Here is a 26,023-nt window from a genome sequence, read left to right on the forward strand (position 1 = left end):
TAAATATTTTTCAATTTAGGTTATTCGGTTTTATTGTCTCGTGGTGATTAAAAGTATTGCTTTTAGGCTCTTCAACTTCTAGTGGCATTTGTGTGGTACTTCTGCAATGTTTTATCCCTTTCCTGGTCTTGGGAGTCAGGCAACCTGTATTAGCAGAAGCGGCCAGCTTCATAGCTTAAGTTGGGTTGCATGGAGACACAGATAGGAAAGTTGGTCTGTGGAACCTCTTTCTACCTTTTAGTACATGGTGAAGGAGAAAATAGCATGAGAACATTAGACCAACCATTGGGAAATCCAGATTTCAGCCGTAGCTGAATAAGTAATGTCTCATATGACCACAAAATATTCCAGGCTTATCTTGTATTTTCTCTGCCCTAGCCCTTGAGTCATCATGTCTCCAAGGAAGATTTTTATTGGAGAATGAGATTTAGAAACCAAGATCTGGGGGCTAGGTGTGTTTGTTGCTACTGAGGTATAATTGCTTTTAGTTATTGTGGCAGACAGAACTGACAATTATATGTATACACACACACTTCTATATTTATTTCTGTATCCATTTCCATATATATTAAAGACCAAGAGTTCACACGGATACCTTTGACTCCAATCAAATGCCACAGAATTTGATCTAGCCTTTCTTATTTTTAAGCCTTTTCTCAGAAAGTGAGAAACTTGGTTTCTCAACCACAATATATTTACTTACTTATTCAACACTGTGTGTGTGTGTGTGTGTGTGTGTGTGTGTGTGTGTGTGTAAGGATTATAGTATATATTTATACATAGTTATAGATATAGTATATATTTATAGTATATTGTATACTATAACTATACTATATTTATAATATATTATATACACAGAGTTTCAGAATTGCTAACTTACACCGTATGAAAAAGATTTACTAACTTACAATATTTGTTTAGCATTTTTTTAAACCTTAACCTTACAGAATACAATAAATACTGTTTTCCAAGTTTACTTATGTTAGTTCTTTTAGTTCTCAATCCTTTTAGTGTGATTGTATTATTTGTAATACTTTTAGGTTCATTTGTTGCTGTTTGTATTTCGTTTTGGGTTCTGCCCACATCATGGTTTATTTAAAGTACTCATTTATTTCATGTTACTTCATAGAGATCTTCCGTTTTCTTCTTTTTTAAAAAGTATTTTATTTTTAAATTTTAACCTATGTATGTATTTGTTTGTTTATTTTGAGACTGGGTTATGAGACTGGCTAATTTTTGTATTTTTGGTAGAGATGGGGTTTCACCATGTTGCCAAGGCTGTTCTTGAACTCCTGGGCTTAAGTGATCCACCCGTCTTGGCCTTCCAAAGTGTTGGGATTACAGGCGTGAGCCACCACATCTGGCCTAGATCATTCTTATTCTTTTTGTACCGCTGTATACTACTTATTTTGTAGATTGTGCATTGTTTATTCAATTGCTCTCCCAACAATGGACATCAAGATTGTTTCCAGGATTTTACAGTTATAAACTGCCGTAATGACTATGCTAGTGTAGAGCATTATTATTTTTGTAATTTAGATTAAAAAAACGTATCTACTACCTTACTTGTGTCCATACCAGCTCCTATTTAGTTGTTCAGAAACTTCTGCATATTAAAGTGCTAGTCAGTATTACTGTATGATAGTTGTTATGCATGGTATTCTATTTTCCTAGAACATTCCAGTCACTTTCTACTCTTACCTAAAACTTACTGGTAAATCTTAAGTGCATTGATTAGTAAATCTCTGGTATTACCATAATCTACTCATAAAATCATCCTATGATATTTTTATTACCACCTCCCCTAAAGTATAATGTCCTTAAGATATGAAATTCTGCAGTAAAACAGAACAAAAAGAAAAGCTTTTTAAAAATGTTACTGAAACTTCATTTGATGTACTATACAAAAGTGTGATGGGGCTGTCCTCAGGTTAAATGGATGCACTGTAACTTGACTGGTTTGAGGACGGAAAATTGAACATAAAATAAGGAAATTCTGACTGCTAAAGGAATTGAGGTCACTCAATACATTCGTTTTCTCTCATCTAACAAGAGGACTCACATACCACTAATGCACTTGGCATTTTGATTTATTAAATATATATGTTAACTGAAGTCTGCCACCCACCGTTAATCAGTATAGCTAAAATTACTCATCTGAAACCTGTGAAGGCTGAAGTAAAAAAGTAAATTTTAAAAGGCTTAAGTAAAGTCCAGTCAAGCAAAACTTGATTTGAGCTTACTGCTGAGCTCTATCTACAACATACTACATTACTGCAACCATTAGAAGTCCACCAGTCACACCTGACTCTTCTCCTTTTTCAGGTGCTAATGTGCTTCTGTAGTGGCCTATTTCTGTTTCAGCCTTCTGTAAGGCATCACAGAAAGGAAGGAACAAATATTTAAATTATAGAAAGTGAATGCAGTAAGAGTAGGATTGACTCTAAAACAGTAGAAACAAATAAGCCTAATTATAGCATTTGAGAAACAGGGTATATTCGTTTTCTCTGGCTGCTGTGACAAATTACCACAAATATAATGGCATAAAACAACACACTCTTTGTTATCTTACTATCCTCTCTAGCTTACAAGTTAGACGCATGTCTCTGCAGGCTAAAATCAAGACGTCAGCAGGGCTAGGTGCCTTCCTGGAGATTCGAGGGAAGAATCCATTTCCCTGTCTTTTCCAGCTTCTAAAAACTGCCTTTGGTTCATGACTTCTTTCCTCTGTCTTCAAACCCAGCAACACTGCACCTCTTTGACCATTCTCCTTCTGTCTGTCTTCTGCCTCCCTCTTCCGTTCTGAGTGATTATTATACATTGGGCCCCCTCAGATAATCCAGGATAATACTCCTATTTTAAGGTCAGCTGACTGGCAACCGTAGTTCCCTCTTTGCCATGTAAGCTATCATATTTACAGGGATTATTCTGCTTATCAGGAAAATTATTTCATTTCTCTGGAACTCCTGTTTTTATTGTAGTAGAATTCTTAAAATATTTTATGAGAAGCCATAATTTCAGCATGCAGACCCCAAAATGAAACAGTATTTATTTGTGCCTTTTGAAAGGAGCTACGTGCTTTCCTACTCATTTCTTCCTCTTTATTTCTCAGATTTTGAATTTATAACTGTTCATTTTTAAAGTTCTGGATGTTAAGGTAGGTTTGTTCCAGGGAAGGATAGAGAAAAATCTAAGATCATTTCTTGAGAGCAGAAGAGAAATTTGTAAAGAATTGAGCTATAGCTGAAGTCTACCCTCTCTGGTTAATAATTCACAGGGAATACAATGATGAACAGACTTTTTTTTTTTTAAGTAATAATTTTGTTTCATAGGGTATTCTTTGTGAAGAATTTATGTAGACATATTCACAGAGCCTTGTTCTGTTTTCTTGGTCTGGGAACCAATATATTTTAAGGAAGTTTCTTCTGTACAGTGCCTGTATTCTGGTGATGTTTTGTAAGCTTGTTTAAAGTTGGTCACTCTTACGACATCTGGCCATTTGAGTTTTACAGAGAGTTAGAGTCATGGCCTGAGCCTATTTTCCAGAAAGATTTTTTAAATTTAATTTTTATATATTTTGGGAATACAGATGCAGATTTTTCACATGTGTATATTGTGTAGTGGTGAAATCTAGGCTTTTAGCATACCCATCACCTGAATAGTGATCATTGTAGTATTGGTAAATTCTCAGCCCTCACCTTCCCATCCTCCTACCTTTTGTAGTTTCCAGTGTCTGTTATTCCACTCTGTATGTCCAGCTGTACCCATTGTTTAGCTCCCACTTATAAGTGAGAGCATGTGGTATGTGACTTTCTGTTTCTGAGTTATTTCACTTATAATAATACCCTCTAGTTCCATGTTGCTGCAAAAGACATGATCTCATTCTTTTTTATGGCTGAGTAGTATTCCATGGTGTATATGTATTTCCCACACTTCCAGAAACAGTTTACCTGAAATCTCTCGGAGTAGGAATTTTTGGGTGTCACAATGAGAGTGGGAGATGGGAACACTGGATTAGAAGTCACTAGGGATGAGTGTTAGTCTGGATTTATTTATTTTCACTAAATTTGTTTTGAGTACCTACCAGCTAGTAATTTTAAATAAGATAATGGCATTTTTTTTAACCCTTCCTGGAGAATTTGTTCCATTATTCTTTTAAAACTGGAAAATGTTCATATTTAATTATTGTATCCCCTCCATTGTTTCTGTGCCTCCTTTCTAGAACTTCTAATAATTGGCTGTTATATCTGTTGAGCCTCTTTTTCATTTTCTCTGTTTTCATTTATTTTTTAAACCTTTGTTCTTTTACCTTTTTTGGCGTTTTTTTTTTTGAGAGATTTCATAGAGTTTATTTTTAAACCAGGCAATCACTTAACCCTTTATGGAAATTTCAAATATATTCACTTGCTATTTTCTGTCTTTTTTTTTTCTTTCTTTAAGTAACCATCTTACTGGGCGTTAAGTGGTATTTTCGCTTTTGCTTATTCTCAAATGAGGTTGAACTTTTTTGTGTGTTTATTGTCTATCTTTAGAGAAATGTTTTTTCAAGTCCTTTGCCCATTTAACTGGGCTGTTTGTGTTTTTGTTGTTGAGTTGTTAAGAGTTGTTTATATTTTCTTGATACTAGATTCTTATCAAATGTGTGAATTGCAAATATTTTCTCCCATTCTGTAAGCTTCTTGATAATGTCCTTTGATATACAAGTTTTTAATTTTTATGAAGTCCAGTTTGTCTATTTTTGTTGTCATTGCTTGTGCTCTTAATGTCATATGAAAGAATTCATTGCCAGTCCAAAGTAAAAGTCACAAAGATTTATCCTTATGTTTTTGTTTTGTTTTGTTTTTTAAAAAAGTTGGGGTTTTGCTATGTTGCCCAGGCTGGTCTTGAACTCCTGGACTCAAGCAATCCACCTGCCTTGGCCTCCCGAAGTGCTAGAATTACAGACGTGAGCCACTGCACCCAGCCTCTTTTATTTTTTTTCTGAGAGTTTTACGGTTTTAGTTCTTATATTGAGGCCATTGATCCATTTTGTGTTTTTGTATGTGGTGTGAGGTAATGATCTGACTTCGTTCTTTTGCCATTGGTTGACAGTTTTTTTCTTTCACCATTTTAAAAGTGCCATCTGAGACCAGGCACAGTGGTGCCTGCCTGTAATCCCAGCACTTTGGGAGGCTGAGGTGGGTGGATCACCTGAGGTCAGGAGTTTGAGACCAGTCAGGCCAACATGTCGAATCCTCATCTCTACTAAAAATACAAAATTAGCCTGGCGTGGTGGCAGGCACCTGTAATTCAAGCTGCTTGGGAGGCTGAAGCAGGAGAATTGCTTGAACCAGGGAGGTGGCAGTTGCAATGAGTGGAGATCGCACCACTGCACTCCAGCTTAGGCAACAAAAGTGAAACTCCATCTCTAAATAAATAAATAAATGCCGTCTGTAGCCGGGTGCCGTGTCTCACACCTGTAATCTTAGTACTTTGGGAGGCTGAGGCAGGCATATCACTTGAACTGAGAATGAAAATATATTTTATCAAAATTTGTAGAATGTAACTAAAGCAGTGCTTAGAAGGAAATTTATAGTGATCAATACTTGCATTAGAAAAGAAGGGTCTCAAATCAGTAATCAAAGCTTGTACCTTAAGAAACTAGTAAAAAATCAAATTAATTCCAAATCAAGTAGAAGGAAGGAAATAATAAGGAAAATAGAGATTAATGGAATTAAAAGCCCAAAAGTAATTGAGAAGAAGCAATGAAATTGAAAGGTGGTCTTTGAAAAGATCAATAAAATTGATAAACATTTAGCAAGACTGACAAAAGCATAGTGAAACAAAGATTACAGGGTTGAAGGAAAAAGATACTGCTACAGACTCCACAGACATTAAAAAGATAATGAGAGAAAACTATGAGAAATTAAGCACATAAATTTTTACTACCTGAGTGGACCAATTCCTTAAAAGCACAGACTACTAAACTTCACCCAAGTTGAAATAGATAATTTGAATAGCCCTATAACCATTAAAGAATTTACTCTGTGGAAAAAAAAAATTCCAAAAAAGATCTCCTTGCCACATGGTTTCACTGGCCAATTTTACCAAACAATTAATGAAGAAATAACAGTAATTCTACATAGACTCTTCCCGAAAGTAGAAGAAAATGGAGAGATATCCCCAATTTATTTTACAAATCCAGCAATAACCTCACACTAAAACCAGACAAATAAATTATATGAAAAGGAAACTGCAGTCCAATATCCCTCATTAACATCATAGTGCATGCTTGTAATTTTATGTGGCTTCAGCAGCCATTTCAAATGTAGGTTTAACTTTCTAGTGCCAGAGGCAGAGGCAGGCCATAGTCACCCTTGACACAGTTTCCAGTTCTATACTACACCCAAATGACAAGCTGGTGGCCAGAGGTAAGAATTGAGAGGCATGACTCCTGCGTAGCAGACAGCGTTCTCTTTCCCACAGCTTGCATTAAATGGACCATTCACTTATTATATTTGCTGATGAACTTAAAGTGACCACACCCTATTTCCCAATAATACTAGTTGCCAAACTCTCTTTTTCTGTCTACCTGCCTGTGCTCTGTGTGTGGCCTCAAGGCATTCGCTGTATGCTTCAAGGTCTGTAAGTACTTAAAAACTCTTAAATTTTCACATTGTGTGTGTTTCATTGAAGCCATGTCCACAATCTGACCCATAACTGCAATGCCTGCCCTGAAGGGACCCATGCAAGTGAATACCCTATGAGCACTCTTTTGTCTGGGCCTCTATTGGCTGCTGGTAACAGTAGCTCCCAGCCTGTGTTGACAGAGAAACTTGAAGAGTTTTATTCAAAATAAAGATAGTCTTAAAAGTCTTAATATAATGTCAGCATATTGAAACTAACATGTAAAACAAAACAAAACAAAAATATAATGTCAGCAAATTGAAACCAACATGTAAAACAATGAAACAAAACAAAAACAAAACACTATTTGCCAAATGGGCTTATCCTAGGAATGCAAGGTTGAAAATCGATCAGTATAATCTACCATGTTAACAGTTTTATGGGAAAACAAATCCTGACGGTGGAGAAAAGACATTTCATTTAGCAAAATATAACATCAATTAATGACCTTTGCAAACTAATAGAAAATAACTTGACATCTTCAAAAAACCTACAGCTAACATTACGTTAATACTTAATGAAGAAAGATTAAATGCTTTTCTCCTAAATTCGAGAACAAGACAAATATGTCCATTCTCACCACTCTTATTCAATATAGTTAATGAAGTTCAGCCAGTGTTATAAGCCAAGAGAAAGAAGGAAAAGGGATCTTTATTTTCAGATGACATTCTCTACGTGGAAGACTCAACATATTTAAGATGTCATTTCTTCTAAATTTATAAAGACTTAATGCAATTTTTTCATCAAAACCCTAGAAATACTTTTCTGTAGATATAGACAGGCTTATTCTAAAATTTATATAAAAAAGCAAGCGAACTAGAGTAGCTTACACAGTTTTGAAAAATAAGAATAAAGTGGCAAGAATTACTCTACCTGATGTAAAGACTTAATAGTTACAGTAATCAAGAGAGTATGCTATTGGCAGAAGCATAGACACGTAGATCAATGGAATGGAATAGAGAACCCTGAAGTAGACCTACACAGATATGCCCAAGTGATTTTTGAAAAATGTTTAGAGGCAGTTTTAACAAATAGTACTGAAACAATTGGATATCCATAGGTAGAACAAAGTAAAACAAAATAAATCTCAACCTAAACCTCTCACTACCTATTAAAACTAATTCAGAATGGATCATTGATCATATAAAATGTGGACTATGAAACTTTAAAAGAAATATAGAAGAAAATCGTTAGGAACTAGGGCTAAGCAAAGAGTTCTTTGATATTAAAAACGTAATCCATAAGAAAGAAATTGACAAATTGAACCTCATTAAAATAAAAAAAAGTTTGCATTGCAAAAAACTCTGTTAAGAGGATGAAAACAAGCTACAGCATGGGAGAAAAACTTTGCAAACCATATATCTGACAAAGTTCTCGTATCCAAAATATCTAACAAACTCTAAAGTTGAACAATACAAAATATCAGCAAGTTAATTAGAAAAGGGGTAAGAGACTTTGACATTTCACCAAAGAGGAGATATGGATGGGAAATAAGGACATGGAAAGACATTCATCATAATTAACCCTTAGGAAATTGCAAATTAAAATCACATTCTATACACCTATAGAATGACCAATATAAAAAATTGTGATAATACCAAATGCTAGTGAAAATGCTGAGAAACAACATTTCATATATTTCTGGTGGAAATTAAAATGGTTCAGCCGGAAAAAATGTATCTAAATCTCCAAGCTAAATAAATTGGGCTGGAAAAAGCCTCTTTGTGCTCTAGAAGATAACAAATGAAAGACAGAGTTTGTCTTTGTTCAGAGTATGGAAAATAATTCAAAGGTTACAGATTTAGAGAGGGAATACACCTTGAATTCATTTCTAAACCAACAATCTTTGAAAATAGGGTTGCCATCTTGATTTTCTGGTCCAGATCACAAGGGAGTAAGACTAGCTTTAAATTTAACATTCATTACCCAGGTTGCTCTGTAGCCATATGCCAAAGGGTCACATCCTGTGGCACGTAAGGAGCCACCTCTGTTCTGATTTCATTAAACTCCCCTGAAATCCACAGGATACACAGGGGGCTTCATGCCTTGATCCTCAGTATCGAATATAATTTCACCATGCCAACCCCTTTGTAACAAACTTACCCCTCCAGTTCCTTTTGTTGATGGGGAAGCAGGTTGGAGTATTCTCAGCTTACTAACAAAGTTGTTTAAGGAGTCGTCTTAGTCCTTTGACGTGTTGCTCCCATTTTCTTGATTTTAGGCATGGTTTAATATTGGACAGGATTAGTCATGCAAATACTTAAAATTGAGTGGACAGGAAGCAAGCACATGCCACTGGGACAAACTGGATATGGAGCTCAAGCTGCTTGATTTTGTTTCACACTAAATGAAATTAGTGCTTGTTTAGGACAAACCTGGTGGGCCACCACAGTTGAGCATGTTTGTCCGATTAGCTAGTGAACTACCAAATGTGTGTTCCGTTCCAATTGGATCATTGTCCTCAAAAGGCAATTTTAAAAAGTTTGACTTAAAAAAAACAAGATCCTATAACTAAGTGAGTTTAGCAATGTTGCAAGATACAAAGTCAATGCACACAATTCTTATTTCTCTGTATCATCAATGACTAGTTATAAACTTGAGTAAATATAACAATGTTGTTTATAAGATCTACCAAAACAGTGAGGTATAAATCTAACAAAGTCTATACTGAAGAGTATAGGGAGCTTATAAAAGAAATTACAGAAGATCTAGATAAAAACAGGACCTACATAAATACATAAAGTAATGTGGTATTCATGAATTGGAAGACTCAGTGTAGTGAAGACATCACTCCATCCCAAAGTGATGCAATACCAATCAGAATCCCAGCAGGAGTACCAATATGTTTTTTTGGAAAAAACAGAACAAAGCTGGAGGAATTGTACTAACTCATTTTAAAGCCACAGCAATCAGGACACTGTAACATTGGCAAAGGGACAGTCAGGTAAATCAATGGAACATCATAGAGACTCCAGAAAAGAAATGGAACCACATAAAGATGGCCTGTAGATCTTTGACAAAGATGTAAAAGAAACTCAGTGGAGAAATCTTTGAACAAATGTTGTTGGAACCATTTGATCGTTCATATATTAAAAAACAAAAATTGACCTTTGACTAAAATTTTACATCTTATACAAAAATTATTCCAAAATGGACCTTTGATGTAATTGTGAAGGGTAAAACTGTAAGAAAACCTTTTAAAAGACTATGACCTGGCGATTAGGTGAAAAGTTATTAGAAATTGTGCCAAAAGCATGACCCACAAAAAATTAACTGGATTATATTAAATTAAAAATCTTTGTTCTACCAAAGATACTGTCAAGAAACAATAAAAAGTTAAATTACAGACTAGGAGAAAATATTTGTGACTCACATATCTCTCAAAAGACTTTTATCCAGAATGTATAAAGAACTCTCGAAAGTCAACAATAAGTAAGTAGACAACCCAAATCAAAAAATGCATAAGAGACCTGAATAGACACTTTATCAAAAAGGATATAAGAGTGGCACATAAACATGTAAAAGTATGTTCAACATCATTAGCAAATTCAGCCCATGCTTAGACACCACTGCACACCTATTAGAAGAGCTAAAATAAAGATTACTGACAGTAACTAAGGGCTGTTGAGGATGCGGAGCAACTAGAAGTCTCATTCATTGCTGATTGATACGTGAAATGTTACAGCAACTCTGGGAAATGATCTAGCAGTTTCTTAAGAAGTAAACATACACTCATTTTATCATCTAGCAGTCTTCTTGGGTATTTAACATAGAAAAATGAGAGCTTATATTCACACAAAAAGTTGTACATGCATGCTTGTAATAACTTCATATATAGTAGTTAAAAACTAGAAAGAATCGAAATATCCTTCATTAGTAAATTGGTACACAAACTGTACATTTGCAATGAAATAGTACTCAGCAATAAAAAGAAACCAATGAACCTTAAAGGCATTATGCTCAGTGAATGAAGTCATTCTCAAAATGTTGCATGCTGTATGATTCCATTTATATGATATTCTTGAAAGACAAAACAGATCAGTGTTTGACAGAAGGTATGGATGGGAGGAGGGTGTAACTATAACTGGACAGTGTAAGGGACTTCTTCGAGGGTGAAGAAACTGTTCTGCATCCTAATTGCGTACGTGTTTACACGTCTATTTGTGCTTTAAAATTTATAAACTGTATACCCCCAAAATTAATTTTACAGTATAATTAAACTAATGATGGTGTCATTCGTCAGAAACATTTATAGTGAAGGAGAAATGTGTGAAGGAAGCACTGACCCACCATCTCACAGTTCACTCTATTTGAATAGAAATGTGTTCTCAAAATCCAAGGAAGTTCTATGGTAAACCTGCTCATATGTGCTCAGTTTTAATTACAGTCAGTCTTACGGGAAGCCACTGGAAGCCAGAGAATATACACATTTGGGTTTTCATTGTCATACTCCCAAGTAATTATTGCATTTTAATGGTCTACTAAGGAAAACAGGTCTATATGGATGTTGGCTCCCAATAAGTGCAGTACTGCCAGTTAGAGAAAGAGGCTGCCACAACAAACAGGGAATAGAAACTCTTTCCCACATTAACCAATTTCCGCACTACATGGTTTCCTCTTTTCCTGTAAAAATGCAGTTTCTACCCTGTACGGATGATTTCTAAGCTGGTGAAGAAAAGTTAGTTAATTTTTCTTCCTCCTGTTACCTGAACCCTTACTCTAATTCTAATGATGTCTGTGATGTCACTCTTCTCAAAATCTGATGTTAAACATAGACCTCCCCAAAAGATGGACAAGGGAAGAATTGCCTAAAGCAGATGTTAGAATTCAGTAATCTTACTCTGCGGTGTTTTGTCAGACTTACTGTTCCAACATCTTCTGGTTGTCATTCATCTATCTATTTGGTAATGACTCCCACAATTTAAATCTCTTTGCTTAACTCTAGACCCCTATATTCGGTTGTCCTTTGAATTTGTCTTCTCAAAGATGCAGCATGCACATCAAAATAATTGGGCTTCAAAACTATGTATTCTTTTACATTCTACCAGATCTGGCCTTCCTTTTTAGTTTTGCTTCCATTATTTTATTTATTTAATCTTTTCCAGCTTTATTTAGGTTGGCCTTCCTTTTTTATGCTTTATTTCAGTTAATAAACATCATACATTTGTTTCTCAAGCCAAGAACTAAGGAGTCATCCATGGCTTCTTACTTCTCAGTTAACTTTCATCCTGTAGAGTCTAACTCCTCAGTATGTTTCATAACTGCTTTTTCTTTGTTCTCACTGACACTGATTAATATCAGGCCACTGACATATGCCACATGGATTCTGCAACAGCAACAAAACTGGTTTTTCTGTCTCACTTAAACCCATTCTCTACACTGCAGCCAGAATAATACTTCTCTAGTGCAAATCTCAATTTGTCACTTTTTAAAACTCTTTAGTTTTGTTTACCTGGGCATATCCTGTACCCAGATTTGTTATTCGCATATATTAGTAGTGTTATTTGTAAATTATTGAGAATATTATTCTGGATCAATGCCTAGCCCCCCAAATTGGCTGGCTGCCAAGACTGATGGTATCACACATGTACCAAAAGTGTTTGAAAAGACTTAACTCACAAAATGAGACTTTCTGGGGAGAACATGGCAGTCACCCACACTGGTTCACAATGGTTTGCATGGAGGGGAGGGGAGGGTGGCACTGATATTTGTCATGGTTAGTGAATGGGCTGGGTTGAAGGTTCCCACATGCAGGCTGGTTTTGTGTGATTTGAACTTCCCAGTGGTACCAGGACTTAATCCAACGTGAAGTTTTACTTATTATAAAAGCCCTATATCCTTTTTACATAAAGGAAAAATTTATCATTACAGAAAAGTAAAAAAATATATTAAAAACATAAGTATGTGGTTATGTTCTCACATATTGGAAGATTATAATTGTCCTTCAGTTTATCACCTGCCAGATATTTGAATGTATTTTTCAGCGTTAAAATTGTATCCATATTGTGCATATGTAATCTGTTTCTTTTCTTCTCCCCCATTTTACAGAGTGGATCTTTATCTAATGAGATGAATGTTTGAAACATCATAAATAAGGATTTTTTTATATATGTTTGATTTTCTTTTTTTCCTCTCTCTCCCTCCATTTTTTGCCTCTCTTCCTTCCTTCCTTCTTTCCTTCTGTGTTCCTCTTCCCCTTTCCTTTTCGACTGGGCTTTTTTAGTAACTTCATAGAGAGATATAATTATTCTGTCACCTTTACATTCATTAGAGTAGGCTCACTCCCATTCTTTGAGGCTGTATTTTTTAACCATTCATTATAAAATGAAAGGTACAGAAAATCACATAAAACGTAGCATTTAGTTGGTTATTAAAAGTTTGGCATCTTTTTAACAGTGGTGACAGTTCTCCTTTCACTGATTCAGTGCTGCTCAGCAGGCCTTGCTCTGGACTTAGAGCACAATGCTATATTGCTTTGGATTCTTTGCCATGGCCTTAATTGTCAGATCTGGCCCAGGTTACCCAACACTGTCTTGTTTCACACATACGCAGACATACATATACCAACAGCCAAATGTTTCTTGAGAGGATATGATTTTTGGGGGAAGAAAATTACTTATAATGCTTATTGTGATAAATGAGAAAACATAGTACTGTAAACCAAAAAAGAATAAAAATCTCATTTCTTCTATTTATTTTGTTATGTTTATTTATTTATATTTTTTGAGACAGAGTCTCCCTCTGTCGCCTGGGCTGGAGTGCAGTAGTGTGATCTTGGCTCGCTGCAACCTCCACCTCCCGGGTTCAAGCGATTCTCCTGCCTCAGCCTCCTGAGTAGCTGGAATTACAGGTGCCTGCCACAACGCCTGGCTAATTTTTATATTTTTAATAGAGACAGAGTTTCACCATGTTGGCGAGGGTGGTCTTGAATTCCTGACCTCAGGTGATCTGCCCACCGTGGCTTCTCAAAGTGCTGGGATTACAGGCATGAGCCACCGCGCCCGGCCTATTTATTTATTTAAAAAAACATTTTTTTTTTGTAGAAATGGGATATCCTTATGTTGCCCAGGCTGGTCTCAAACTCCTGGGCTCAAGCGATCCTCCTGCCTCAGCCTCCCAAAGTGCTGAGAATACAGGCATTAGCCACTTTGCCCATCCAGAAATCTCATATTTCTAAAAGTTAATTTGTGTTTTGGTTTCTTTCCAAGTATTTTCTATGTATATTATAGTGTTTTTATTTTCATAAAATGGATAATTCTGTACGTGCTGTTTTAGATAACTGCTTGCTTGCTCTCTTTTTTTTTAACCAGTTAACTTCTAGTTCTTTAACAAAGAACTATGGTCAAGTGGGGGAAAACATTTGTGAAGAAGCATGAGGAACATTTTGGAGTATATGTTTGTTGTCTTCATTTTGATGATGTTTCCATACCATGACTGTAATGTCAACATTTATCAGTTTATTTTTCTTCGACTTTTATTTAAGTTTAGGGGTACAGGTACAGGACATGCAGGTTTCTTACACATGTAAACGTGTGCCATGGTGGTTTGCCGCACAGATCATTCTATCATCCAAGTATTAAGCCCAGCATCCATTAGTTATTCTTCCTGATCCAATCCCTCCTCCCACCCCCTGCCCTCTGCTAGGTCCCAGTGCATGTTGTTCCCCGCAGTGTGTCCATGTGTTCCCATCATTCAGCTCCCACATGTAAGTGAGAACGTGCGGTCTTTGGTTTTCTGTTCCTGCGTTAGTTTGATGAGGATAAAGTCTTCCAGTTCTAACGATGTCCTTGCAAAGGACATGATCTCGTTCCATTTTGTAGTTGTATAGTATTCCACGGTGTATATATACCACAGTTTCTTTATCTGGTCTGTTATTGATGGGAATTTAGATTGATTCCATGTCTCTGCTACTGTGAATAGTGCTGCAGTGAACATATGCATGCATGTATCTTTATATAATAGAATTATTTATATTTCTTCAATTATATATCCAGTAATGGGATTGCTGGGTCAAATGGCATGTCTGCCCCTAGGTCTTTGAGGAATTACCACACCATCTATCACAATGGTTGAACTAATTTATACTTCCACCAACAGGGTAAAAGTGTTCCTTTTTCTCCACAGCCATGCCAGCATCTGTTGCTTTTTGACTTTTCAATAATAGCCATTCTGACTGGCATGAGATGGTATCTCATTTTGGTTTTTATTTGCATTTCTCTAATGATCATTGATGTTGAGCTTTTCTTCATGTTTGTTGGCTGCATGTATGTCTTCTTTTGAGAAGTGTCTGTTCATGTCCTTTGCCCATGTTTTATTGGGATTGTTTGCTTTTTTTCTAGTAAATTTGCTTAAGTTTCTTGTAGAGGCTAGTGACTAGACCTTTGTCAGATGGATAGATTGCAAAAATTTTTCTCCCATTTCATAGGTTGTCTGTTCACCCTTATGATAGTTTCCTTTGCTGTGCAGAAGCTCTTAATTAGATCCCATTTGTCAATTTTTGCTTTTGTTGTAATGCTTTTGGCATTCTCATCATGAAATATTTGCCTGTGCCTAAATCTTTACCTGAATGGTATTGCCTAGATTTTCTTCTAGGGTTTTTATAGTTTTGGGTTTTACATTAAAGTCTTTAATCCATCTTGAGTTAATTTTTGTGTGTAGTGTAAGGAAGAAGTCCAGTTTCAATTTTCTGCATATGACCAGCCAGTTCTTCCAGCACCATTTATTAAATAGGGTGTCCTTTCTCTATTGCTTGTTTCTGTCAGGTTTGTTGAAAATCATATGGTTATAGGTGTGCAGTCTTAATTCTGAGTTCTCTATTCTGCTCCATTGGTCTATGTATCTATTCTTATACCAGTACCGTGCTGTTTTGGTTACTGTAGCGTTTTCTGTAAAGTGAGGTAGCATGATGCCACCAGAATCTGGGTGCTCCTGTATTGGGTGCCTGTATATTTAGTTCTTTTTGCTTAGGATTGTCTTGGCTGTTTGGGCTCTTTTTTGGTTCCATGTGAATTTTAAAATAGTTTTTCTCTAATTCTGTGAAGAATGTCAATGGTAGTTTAATGGGAATAGCATTGAATCTATAAATTCGTTTTGGCAGTATGGCCATTTTCACGATATTGATTTTACCAACCATCCATGAGCATGGAATGGTTTTCCATTTGTTTGTTTCCTCTCTGATTTCTTTGAGCAGTGGTTTGTAGTTCTCCTTGAAGAGATTCTTTCCTTCCATTGTTAGCTGTATTAATACGTAGGTATTCTCTTCTTTTTGTGGCAGTTATGAATGGGAATTCATTCATGATTTGGTTCTCAGCTTGCCTGTTGTTGGTGTTTAGGGATGCTCTCCATTTTTGCACACTGATTTTGTATCCTTAGACTTTGCTGAAGTTACTTGTCAGCTTAAGAAGCTTTAGGGCTGAGATGATGGGGTTTTCTAGATATAGAATTATCTCATCTGCAAGCAAAGATAATTTGACTTCTTCCTATTTGAATACCTTTTATTTCTTTCTCTTGACTGATTGCCCTGGCCAGAACTTCCAGTACTTTGTTGAATAGGAGTGGTGAGAGAGGGCATCCTTGTCTTGTGCTGGTTTTCAAGGGGAATGCCTCCAGCTTTTGCCCTTTCAGTATGATATTGGTTGTGGGTTTGTCATATATGGCTCTTATTATTTTGAGGTATGTTCCTTCACTGCCTAGTTTATTGAGTGTTTTTAACATGAAGAGATGTTGAATTTTATCGAGGGTCTTTTCTGCATCTATTGAGATAGTCATGTGGTTTTTGTCTTTAGTTTTATGTGATAAATCACATTTATTGATTTGCGTATATTGAAACAGGCCTTGCATCCCAGGTGGATAAGCTTTTTGATGTGCTGCTGCATTCTGTTTGCCAGTATTTTGTTGAAGATCTTTGCATTTATGTTCATCAAAGATATTGGCCTAAAGTTTTCTTTTTTTATTGTATCTCTGCCAGGTTTTGATACCAGGATGATGGTGACCTCGTAGAACGAGTTAGGGAGGAGTCCCTCCTTTTTAATTTTTTTGAATAGTTTAAGTAGAACTGCTACCAGCTCTTCTTTGTGTACCTCTGATAGAATTCAGATGTGAATCTGTCTAGTCATGGGCTTTTTTTTTGGTTGGTGAACTATTTATTACTGGCTCAATTTTAGAACTCGTTATTGGTCTGTTCAGGGAATCAGTTTCTTCCTGGTTCAGTCTTGGGAGGGTTGTTGGGGTGATCAGACCCAACAACAGGTCGTGGGGGGACGATGTCCGGCAGAAAGGAATGAGAAAAAGACAGTTTGAGAGAGAAAGTGGGACCAGGGGGCCATTGTGAGTGTGGAGGCTGTGAAGACCCCGAGTTCTGGGAGCCCATGCTATTTATTGGTGCTCAAACAAAGAAACAGGTGGTGAGGATGTGGGGGTTGAAAGGAAATGGTCTATCAAGTGAACAAGAAACATATGGCTACTTGAGATAATGGGAGTGCTAGAAGCAAGGAGCCAGCAAGTCTAGCAGACGTGCAAGCCCTGCCTCAGCTTCTCTTCCAACTACTCAGCTTTTCTCCCAAAAAGGGTGTATGTGTCCAGGAATTTATCTGTTTCTTCTAGATTTTCTAGTTTATGTGCATAGAGGTGTTTATAGTATTCCCTGATGATTGTTTCTATTTCTGTGGGGTCAGTGGTGATATTCCCCTTATCATTTCTGATTATGTTTATTTGATTCTTCTCTCTTTTCTTCTTTATTAGTCTAGCTAGTTGTCTATTTTATTAATTTTTTCAAAAAGCTGTTCCTGGATTCATTGATTTTTTTTTTTTTTTTTTTTTGAAGGATTTCTGTGTCTCCATCTTCTTCAGTTCAGCTCTGATCTTGGTTATTTCTTGTCTTCTGCTCACTTTGGGGTTGGTTTGCTCTTGGTTCTCTAGTCCTTTTAGTTGTGATGTTAGGTTGTTAACTTGAGATCTTTCTAGCTCTTTGATGTGGGCATTTAGTGCTATAAATTTCCCTCTTAACACTGCTTTAGCTGCATCCCGGAGATTGTGGTATGTTTTCTCTTTGTTCTCATTACTTTCAAAGAACTTCTTGATTTCTGCCTTACTTTCATTATTTCTCAAGTCATTCAGGAGACGGTTGTTCAATTTCCGTGTAGTTGTGTGGTTTTGAGTGAATTTCCCAATCTTGAGTTCTAATTTGGTTGCACTATGGTCCAAGAGACTGTTATGATTTCAGTTCTTTTGCATTTGCTGAGGAGTGTTTTATTTTATTTATTTTATTTTATTTTATTTTATTTTGCACACAAAACAATAAACATTTTCTAAAAGTACATACAAACAAAAAGATGCATATCAAACATATTAGGAAGGTTGCACATGGGAAGACAGGGAATAGAAATGGGGGGTGGGAATTAAAGAAAATAGAGAGGGACTTTGTATGGATCAATGATAATAACTCAATCCTCCATTTGACAAAGAAGAAGGAGAAGGAAGAGGAAGAAAAAGAAAGTGAGATAAAGGATCAGAAAGGGAGGAAAATAGAAAAAATTAGAGTATGACTCCAGGGTAGACCTGCTTTGTTGTCGCTTGGTTCGTTGGTTGGTTTGACAGTTGTATTTCTCATATGTCTCGCCATGTTGGCCAGGCTGCTCTCAAGCTCCTAGCCTCAAGTGATCAACCCGCCTCAGCCTCCCAGAGTACTGGGACTACAGGCGTGAGCCACCACATCCAGCCCCCACATTGTTTCTGGCCTCTGTGGTAGACCTCCCAGACGGGGCAGCCGGGCAGAGGCGCTCCCCACATCCCAGACGGGGCGGCCAGGCAGAGGTGCTCCTCACTTCCCAGACGGGGCGGCCGGGCAGAGATGCTCCTCACTTCCTAGACGGGGTGGCGGCCGGGCAGAGGGGCTCCTCACTTCCCGGACAGGGCAGCCGGGCAGAGGTGCTCCTCACGTCCCAGAAGGGGCGGCCAGGCAGAGGCCCGAGGAGTGTTTTATTTTTGATTATGTGATCAGTTTTAGAGTTAGTGCCCTGTGGCCATAAGAAGAATGCATATTCTGTTGTTTTTGTGTGGAGAGTCCTGTATATATCTATCAGGTCTACTTGATGCAGAGCTGAGTTCAGATCCTGAATATCTTTGTTAATTTTCTGTCTTGATGATCTTTCTAATATTGTCATTGGGGTGTTAATGTCTCCCACTATTATTGTGTGGGAGTCTGCATCTCTTCGTAGGTCTCTAAAAACTTGCTTTCTGAATCTCGGTACTTCTACATTGGCTGCATATATATTTAAGATAGTTAGCTCTTCTTGTTGAATTGAACCTTTTACCGTTATGTAATGCCCTTCTTTGCCTTTTTTGATCTTTATTGGTTTAAAGTCTATTTTGTCAGAAACCAAGATTGCAAACTCTTCTTTTTTATGTTTTCCATTTGCTTGGTAAATATTCCTCCTTCCCTTTATTTTGAGCCTATGTGTGTCTTTGTATGTGAGATGGGTCTTTTGAAGACAGCATACCGATGGATCTTGGATAATTATTTAGCTTTCCATTCTGTGTCTTTTAATTTACATTTAAGGTTAGTATTGTTGTATGTAAATTTGATCCTGTCATCATGATGCTAGCTGGTTATTTTGCAGACTTGTTTATGTGGTTACTTCATAGTGTCACTGGTCTGTGTACTTCAGTGTGCTTTTGTAGTAGCTGATAATGGTTTTTCCTATCTATATTTAGTGCTTCCTTCAGGAGCTCTTGCAAAGCAGACTTGGTGATGATGTATTCCATCGGCATTTGTTTGTCTGAAAAGGATCTTATTTCTCCTTTGCTTATGAAGCTTAGTTTGGCTGGATGTGAAATTCTGGGTTGGAAATTCTTTTCTTTAAGAATGTTGAACATTGGCCCCCAACCTCTTCTGGCTTGTAGGGTTTCCACTGACAGGTCTGCTATTAGTCTGATTGGCTTTCCTTTGTAGGTGACCTGGTCTTTCTCTCTGGCTGCCCTTAACATTTTTTTATTCATTTTGACCTTGAAAATCTGATGTTTATGTGTCTTGCGGTTGATCTTCTCATGGAATATCTTATTGGGGTTCTCTGCAGTTCCTGAATTTGAATGTTGGCCTGTCTTGCTACATGGAGGAAGTTCTGGATGATATCCTGAAGTATGTTTCCCAAGTTGGTTCCATTCTCCCCATCTCTTTCAGGTGTCCCAATCAGTTATAGGTTTGGTCTCTTTACATAATTGCATATTTTTCAGAGATTTTGTTCATTTATTTTCATTCTTTTTTCTCTAATCTTGTCTGCTTGTTTTATTTCAGCAAGATTGTCTTTAAGCTCTGAGATTCTTTCCTCTGCTTGGTCTATTCTGCTATTGATACTGGTGATTACATTGGGAAGTTCTCATATTGTGATTTTCAGCTCCATCAGGTCAGTTATGTTGCTCTCTCAACCAGCTATTTTGACTATCAGCTCCTGTGTTGTTTTATCATTCTGAGCTTCTTTGCATTGGGTAATAACATGCTCCTTTAGCTCAGCAAAGTTTGTTGTTACTCACCTTCTGAAGCCTACTGTGTCAGTTCAGCCATCTCATCCTCAGCCCAGTTCTGTGCCCTTGCTGGAGAGGTGTTGCGGTCATTTGCAGATGAGGCACTCTGGCTTTTTGAGTTTTCAGCGTTTTTGCATTGATTCTTTCTCATATTTATGGGCTTATCTACCTTCAATCTTTGAGGTTGCTAACCTTTGAATTGGGTTTTTGTGGAGTCTTTTTTGTTGATGTTTTTATTGCTGTTGTTTTCTGTTTGTTTTTCTTTTAATAGGCTACTCCTCCAAAGGGCTGCTGGGGTTTGCTGGCATTCCTCTTCAGACCCTAGTTGCCTCAGTTTTTTTCTTACCTGGAGGTATCACCAGTGAAGGCTGTGAAACAGCAAAGATGGCAACCTGATCCTCCCTCTGGAAACTCCATTCCAGGGGTTACTGACCTGTTGGCAGCCTGAAGGAGGCACCTGTGGGAGGTGGCTAGAGACCCTGTTGGGTGATCTCATCCATTCAGGAGAAACAGGATCAGGGACCTACTTAAGTAGTCTGGCTGCTTTTTGTTAGCACAGCTGTGCTGCATTGTGGGGGACACTTTCTTGTTCGGACTGTCTGGACTCTCCCGAGCCAGCAGACTGGATGAGCTGAGTTGACCAGACAGCAGAGATGGCGGCTGCCCCTCCTCCTGGAAACTCAGTCCTTCTCAGGCAGACTCCTTGTCACTGCTTGCTGGCTGGAATTCCAAGTCAGTGGGTCTTAACGTGTAAGGTGCCATGCAAGTGGGCCTGCAGAATGACGCTGCTTGGATCCCTGGATTCAGCCCCACTCCTGGTGGTATGTAGGGACAGATCTGCCTTGCCAGGAATCCCAGCGGTGGAATATGCAAAACTCATGTATCTCTGTGTGTGCCCAAGCTGCTGCTCTACCTGGACGCCACACAGTTCTGTGTATTGGTGACATGGGCTTATGAGAGGATCTCCTGATCTGCTGGTTGCAAAGACCTGTGGGGGAAGTGTGGTTTCCCCAGGTGGGATTGCACAATCACTCACCACTTCTCTTGGCTGAGGTTGGGGGTTCCTTTGGCTCCACATTGCTCCCGGGTGGACTGTTGCCCTGCCCTGCTTTTCTTCATTCTCTGTGGGTCAGGCTATTTGTCCAGTCAGTCCCAATGCAAGAACCTGGATATTTCAGTTGAAGGTGCTGAGTTCACTCACTGCTTTCATTCCTCTCCATGAGTGCCGCAGACCGTAGCTGCTTCTAATTGGCCATCTTGGCAATCTCTCCTGTTTGCTTTAAATGTGTACAGTTTAATTGCATGTCAAACATTCTGCAATAGAGTTTTTAAAAATGAAAAAAAAATTTCCAGAGATTTTGTTTTTCAAATAATTTTTCTAGTTACTTTTAGTCTTTGGAGGGCCCAACACAAAATTGAACATATCTGCGTGGAACACCCAACATAGGAAACAGTTTTAATTTTATTCATATTGTCTGTAATAAAGTAGATATTTCCCTTCTGTAAGAGTTTTTTGGGCTGGGCGCGGTGGCTCAAGTCTGTAATCCCAGCACTTTGGGAGGCCGAGGCAGGCAGATCATGAGGTCAGGAGATCGAGACCATCCTGGCCAACACAGTGAAACCCCGTCTCTACTAAAAATACAAAAAATTAGCTGGGCGTGGTGGCGGGCGCCTGTAGTCCCAGCTACTTGGGAGGCTGAGGCAGGAGAATGGCGTGAACCCAGGAGGCGGAGCTTGCAGTGAGCCAAGATCGTGCCACTGCACTCCAGCCTGGGTGACAGCGAGACTCCGTCCCAAAAAATGGAGTTTTTTATGACCATGATGTGTCAGTCTTTTAAAAGTTTGTTGGACTTTTGATCTTTTTACTTGTATATGCTAAGGAAAGGTCTTATGATATTTGGATTCATTCTTGGATTGTAAGGACTCACCAGTGGGCTATAGGTCAAACCGAGTTTATTACCTTAACCTTAGTTTTTGTTTATTCAGTTCTTTAGGCTTCAGAACAACAGTCTTTGAAACTAAAACACTACTTTTTAAAGAAGAGATAATAGCTAGTAAGGTCGCAAATAAAAGCCAGCAGGGACTGCATATGCTGGTTTGAATAGTCTAGTCCTATCATAGAAAAAGAACAAACTGAGTCAAGCCAAGGAGGTGACAGAGTGCTTAATGGTAGCAGGAGATAGATTTGGCACAAGAAAGGAAATGGAATAACCACATTGTTAAAAACTTATTTTATTATTTATGTAAGTGATCCAATCCCTGGAAATAATAAAACACAGCCTCTCACCTCTTATACCAATTATGAATAAATTTTGGGCGATTCTTTGCTATTTTTGATTCTTCAGTATTTTACCAGGGAAGATGTTAAAAACGGACTTAAAGTTTTTTAATATGAAAATAAAAATCTATTGGGGAGGAAAGACTAGGAGGAAGACTAGGAGAAGGATGTTAGAAATAGCTTAATTAAACTAGTTAAATCTATTTTTATTTTTAAAAAATTTGAAAACCTATTATTCTTTCAGTGCAGATAATGAGTGAATTCAGGATATCATATAGTTCGATTTTAAAAAATAATGGTTGACATATCCTTAGAGCTAGATTATAGTATATTTTTTACTGCTTTTGTTCACAGGATATTTTGAATAATCTTGAATCATGTGACCTTGAGGATGATGATCTTATGCTTGATGTGGATCTGCCTGAGGATGCACCTCTTGAAAATGGTAAGTTGAGACAATATTGAGCCTTCAGAGGTATATACTTGAGCTACTTGACTGTAGCCAATTTGATATTTGTTACTTGCAGACTTCTTAATCTTAATGGAGCCTTTCAGACTGAGAATCAGTCTTAAGGGAAGTAAAATAGGTTCATTTGTAAACTAACTTAAATATTTAAAACCTGATTTTGTAAGTCTTAGATATAATTCTCTATCATCCAATAACATTGTATACCATAAAGTAAGTTGCAGATAAGAGTTGTCTTTTCTTTTTCTGTGTATGTACCCAGTTTTTCCTCCCTTTATCTCGTTTTGATTTTAGGAAGAAATGTATTTACAGAAACATAGCATCTTACTTGTGAAACACTATAATATCTTAATTTGATAAATATTTTATAAAGATTAATTCTGGGAAAGTGATGATCTTCTGAATGGATCATTCTGTACATTTTACTCCCAATTCTAGTCTGTCTTTCTCTCTAGATCCCAGTAACTGCTGGGGTGAGGCTTTAGATAATCCATATGGGAGAGGGGCCTTAGGTTCTTTTGGCTCCAATGACATAGCACTTGTAGGATTTTTTTATCTTAAGGACTGTTGGAGAACCAGAAACCAGCATAAAAAAGCCCTGGAGGCAAAGGTTGAAATGGGGATACTCCTGGGGAGAGGGCTGCCCTTAGAAATCTGAGAATTTCCTGTCAATCAACATTTGCCTGGTCTCACAGGCCTCCAGGGGCTAGAAATAAAGTGAAAATGGTGAGTGGGATCCTTTTATCCATGGTGCTAGAAAAATGCAAGGAATATTTCAGAGAGGGGAGGTGTCTGTTCCAATGCTTCACTGGGGTGTTAGTAGCCTGCTTTGCTGCTTTATTACCAGCTTATATTTGTCATACTGGTGAGGCTTTTATTTTTCCTGCCAGAATGCTGTATGGCATTCTCAAAATCTCAGTTGCTTTCAAAATAAACATTTATTTTTCTCATTCATGGATCTGAGGATTAGCTGGGAAGCTCAGGCTATGGGACTGGCTTGAGGTCTATTCCATGTTTCTTCATTTGGAGACCAGGAGCACTGTGGGGCAGGTTGTTCTCATGACAGCAGAAATGCAACAGGATGAGCAGAAACATGCATATTATGTCTCTTAAAGTCTTAGCTAAGAACTAGCACTTTTTTTTTAGAATAACAAAAAATATTTTACTAAAACAAAAGATTTACAGAAGTTTCCAGGTAAGCCATACCAAATGGTCACAAGATTTTTTGAAGAGGGGAATCTACACTTGACAGCAAAGTCACAGTGTTGTTAGTGAGGGCTGTGATATTTGTTTAATGTTTCCATTTTAGTTCAAACAATCAAGCTTGTCCATCTACATTGTCTAAATAAAGTTAGATTTGGTTAGAGAGTGTATTCTAAAGAACTGCTTAGCTGCTTTTAACCAATGCAATTAGATCACCAAAAAAAGGGAGCAAGGAGCCCATAAAATTAAAATAAAACCACCTTCCTCCTCAAAACAAAAACAAAAATAAAATAAAATAAAGAAAAACACCCACACCCCTGGAGCTAACCTGACAACTATCTTCATTCACAGAGGACACTTATTTCTAAGCACATTCTTTTGGCCAAAGCAGGTAACATGGCCAAACCTAACACCTTTGAGACTGGAAAATGTACTCTTCATAATGAAGGCTCTGCACATAATAGAGGACAATGCATGTATAATTCTATAAGGAGAGAATGAGAAGTTGAGGACAGTATCCACTACTGTCTCGCAGAGACAGAGAATGTTACACCTTTCTGTGGTTCTGCTGTCGCTTAGTATGCTCTGGCAAACAGCTGAGTTCTAGTGCTGAAAAAGAAAAAAAATCACAGGCAACACTGAGGAGGAACAAGGAAAATGACAGAACCCTGAGGATCAGAGTAGTCCAAGGAGATAATCACTTAGATTGAATTGCAGCACAATTCTTTCTGGAGTTAAAAGACAAGACTTCCCAACAAAACAGTTTATTCAGTAAATGACAGAAAGCATCACTGCTATTGAATCTGAATTAGTGACTTGAAAGATCAAGTAGAAAAATATTGTAGAACACAGAGGAAAAACATAAACCACTGGAAAGTTATAGGGGAAGAATAATGAGACTTGATGATCTGGGAAATTTAATGGTAATTTTTAGGGCTGGTAGTGAGGAGTGAGGGATTTACTTCCTCGGAATAAATCACATGCTAGGTAATGCATTTTACTTTGACAGAATTATAACAACTTCTCTTGGAAACTTTATGCCCTTTCTGGGTGGAAGTAGAAAGAAAGGATCTTAGAGCCTGCCTTATCTTTAGCAGACAACAGAAAGTCACCCAAATATTAGATAAAAGTAGAATCACAGGGAAATTTAGTCTTTGAGGTCTTGATTGGGAACTTGTGAAAAGTAGGAGGGAACTCTTGGGAACATCCCACATAAACAGTACTTCAGATTTTTCTGGAAGAAGGCAAACAGCTATTGGCTATTTTGAGTAAAGGAACATTAAAGAAAGCATGTAAGAACATGGAACTAAAATATGTAGCCTCCTGAGCCACCAAAGATAAAATAGTATCTAGGTTTGGTACTATAGGAAAGTGGGAAATTTTTCTTTTTATGGCTCTTAAGTCTGGAATGACTATACACACCTGTTAACAGTTTTTTGGCTGGGAGGATGAGAATGTTACAGGGACTGATAGAGGTTTAGGGAGTCTTACAATGTGCTTTCCACTACAGGTTTTAGTCCTTTATAGCTTCTGGTTGTTGATGATATTATGCAGGTTTGATAAAGATTTAGATTGGGGCCAGGCGTGGTGGCTCATGCCTGTAATCCCAGCGCTTTGGGAGGCCAAGGCGGGCAGAACATGAGGTCAGGAGATTGAGACCATCCTGGCTAACATGGTGAAACCCTGTGTCTACTGAAAATACAAAAAATTAGCCGGGCTTGGAGGCACATGCCTGTAGTCCCAGCTACTTGGGAGACTGAGGCAGGAGAATCGCTTAAACCCGAGAGGCAGAGATTGCAATGAGCTGAGATCGCGCTACCGCACTCCAGCCTGGGCGACAGAGCGAGACTCCATCTCAAAAAAAAAAAAAATAAAAAGGTTTAGATTGGTCA

General features: G+C 37.6%; 1 protein-coding gene across 6 annotated transcripts in view; it reads left to right on the plus strand.

Annotated features, from left to right (window-relative positions):
* Nucleotides 1-26,023, plus strand: part of CCSER2 (coiled-coil serine rich protein 2) — a 195,057-nt gene that overhangs the window by 69,982 nt on the left and 99,052 nt on the right. For all 6 annotated transcript variants that reach the window (XM_058436444.1, XM_032141618.2, XM_032141628.2 and 3 more), the window contains exon 4: nt 22,817-22,907. In XM_058436444.1, coding sequence (XP_058292427.1) covers nt 22,817-22,907 — 91 coding nt within the window. The remainder of the gene's footprint in view (nt 1-22,816; nt 22,908-26,023) is intronic.

This window comes from Hylobates moloch, unplaced genomic scaffold (genome assembly GCF_009828535.3).
Source record: "Hylobates moloch isolate HMO894 unplaced genomic scaffold, HMol_V3 SCAFFOLD_3, whole genome shotgun sequence".
Taxonomy (NCBI): Eukaryota; Metazoa; Chordata; class Mammalia; order Primates; family Hylobatidae; genus Hylobates; species Hylobates moloch.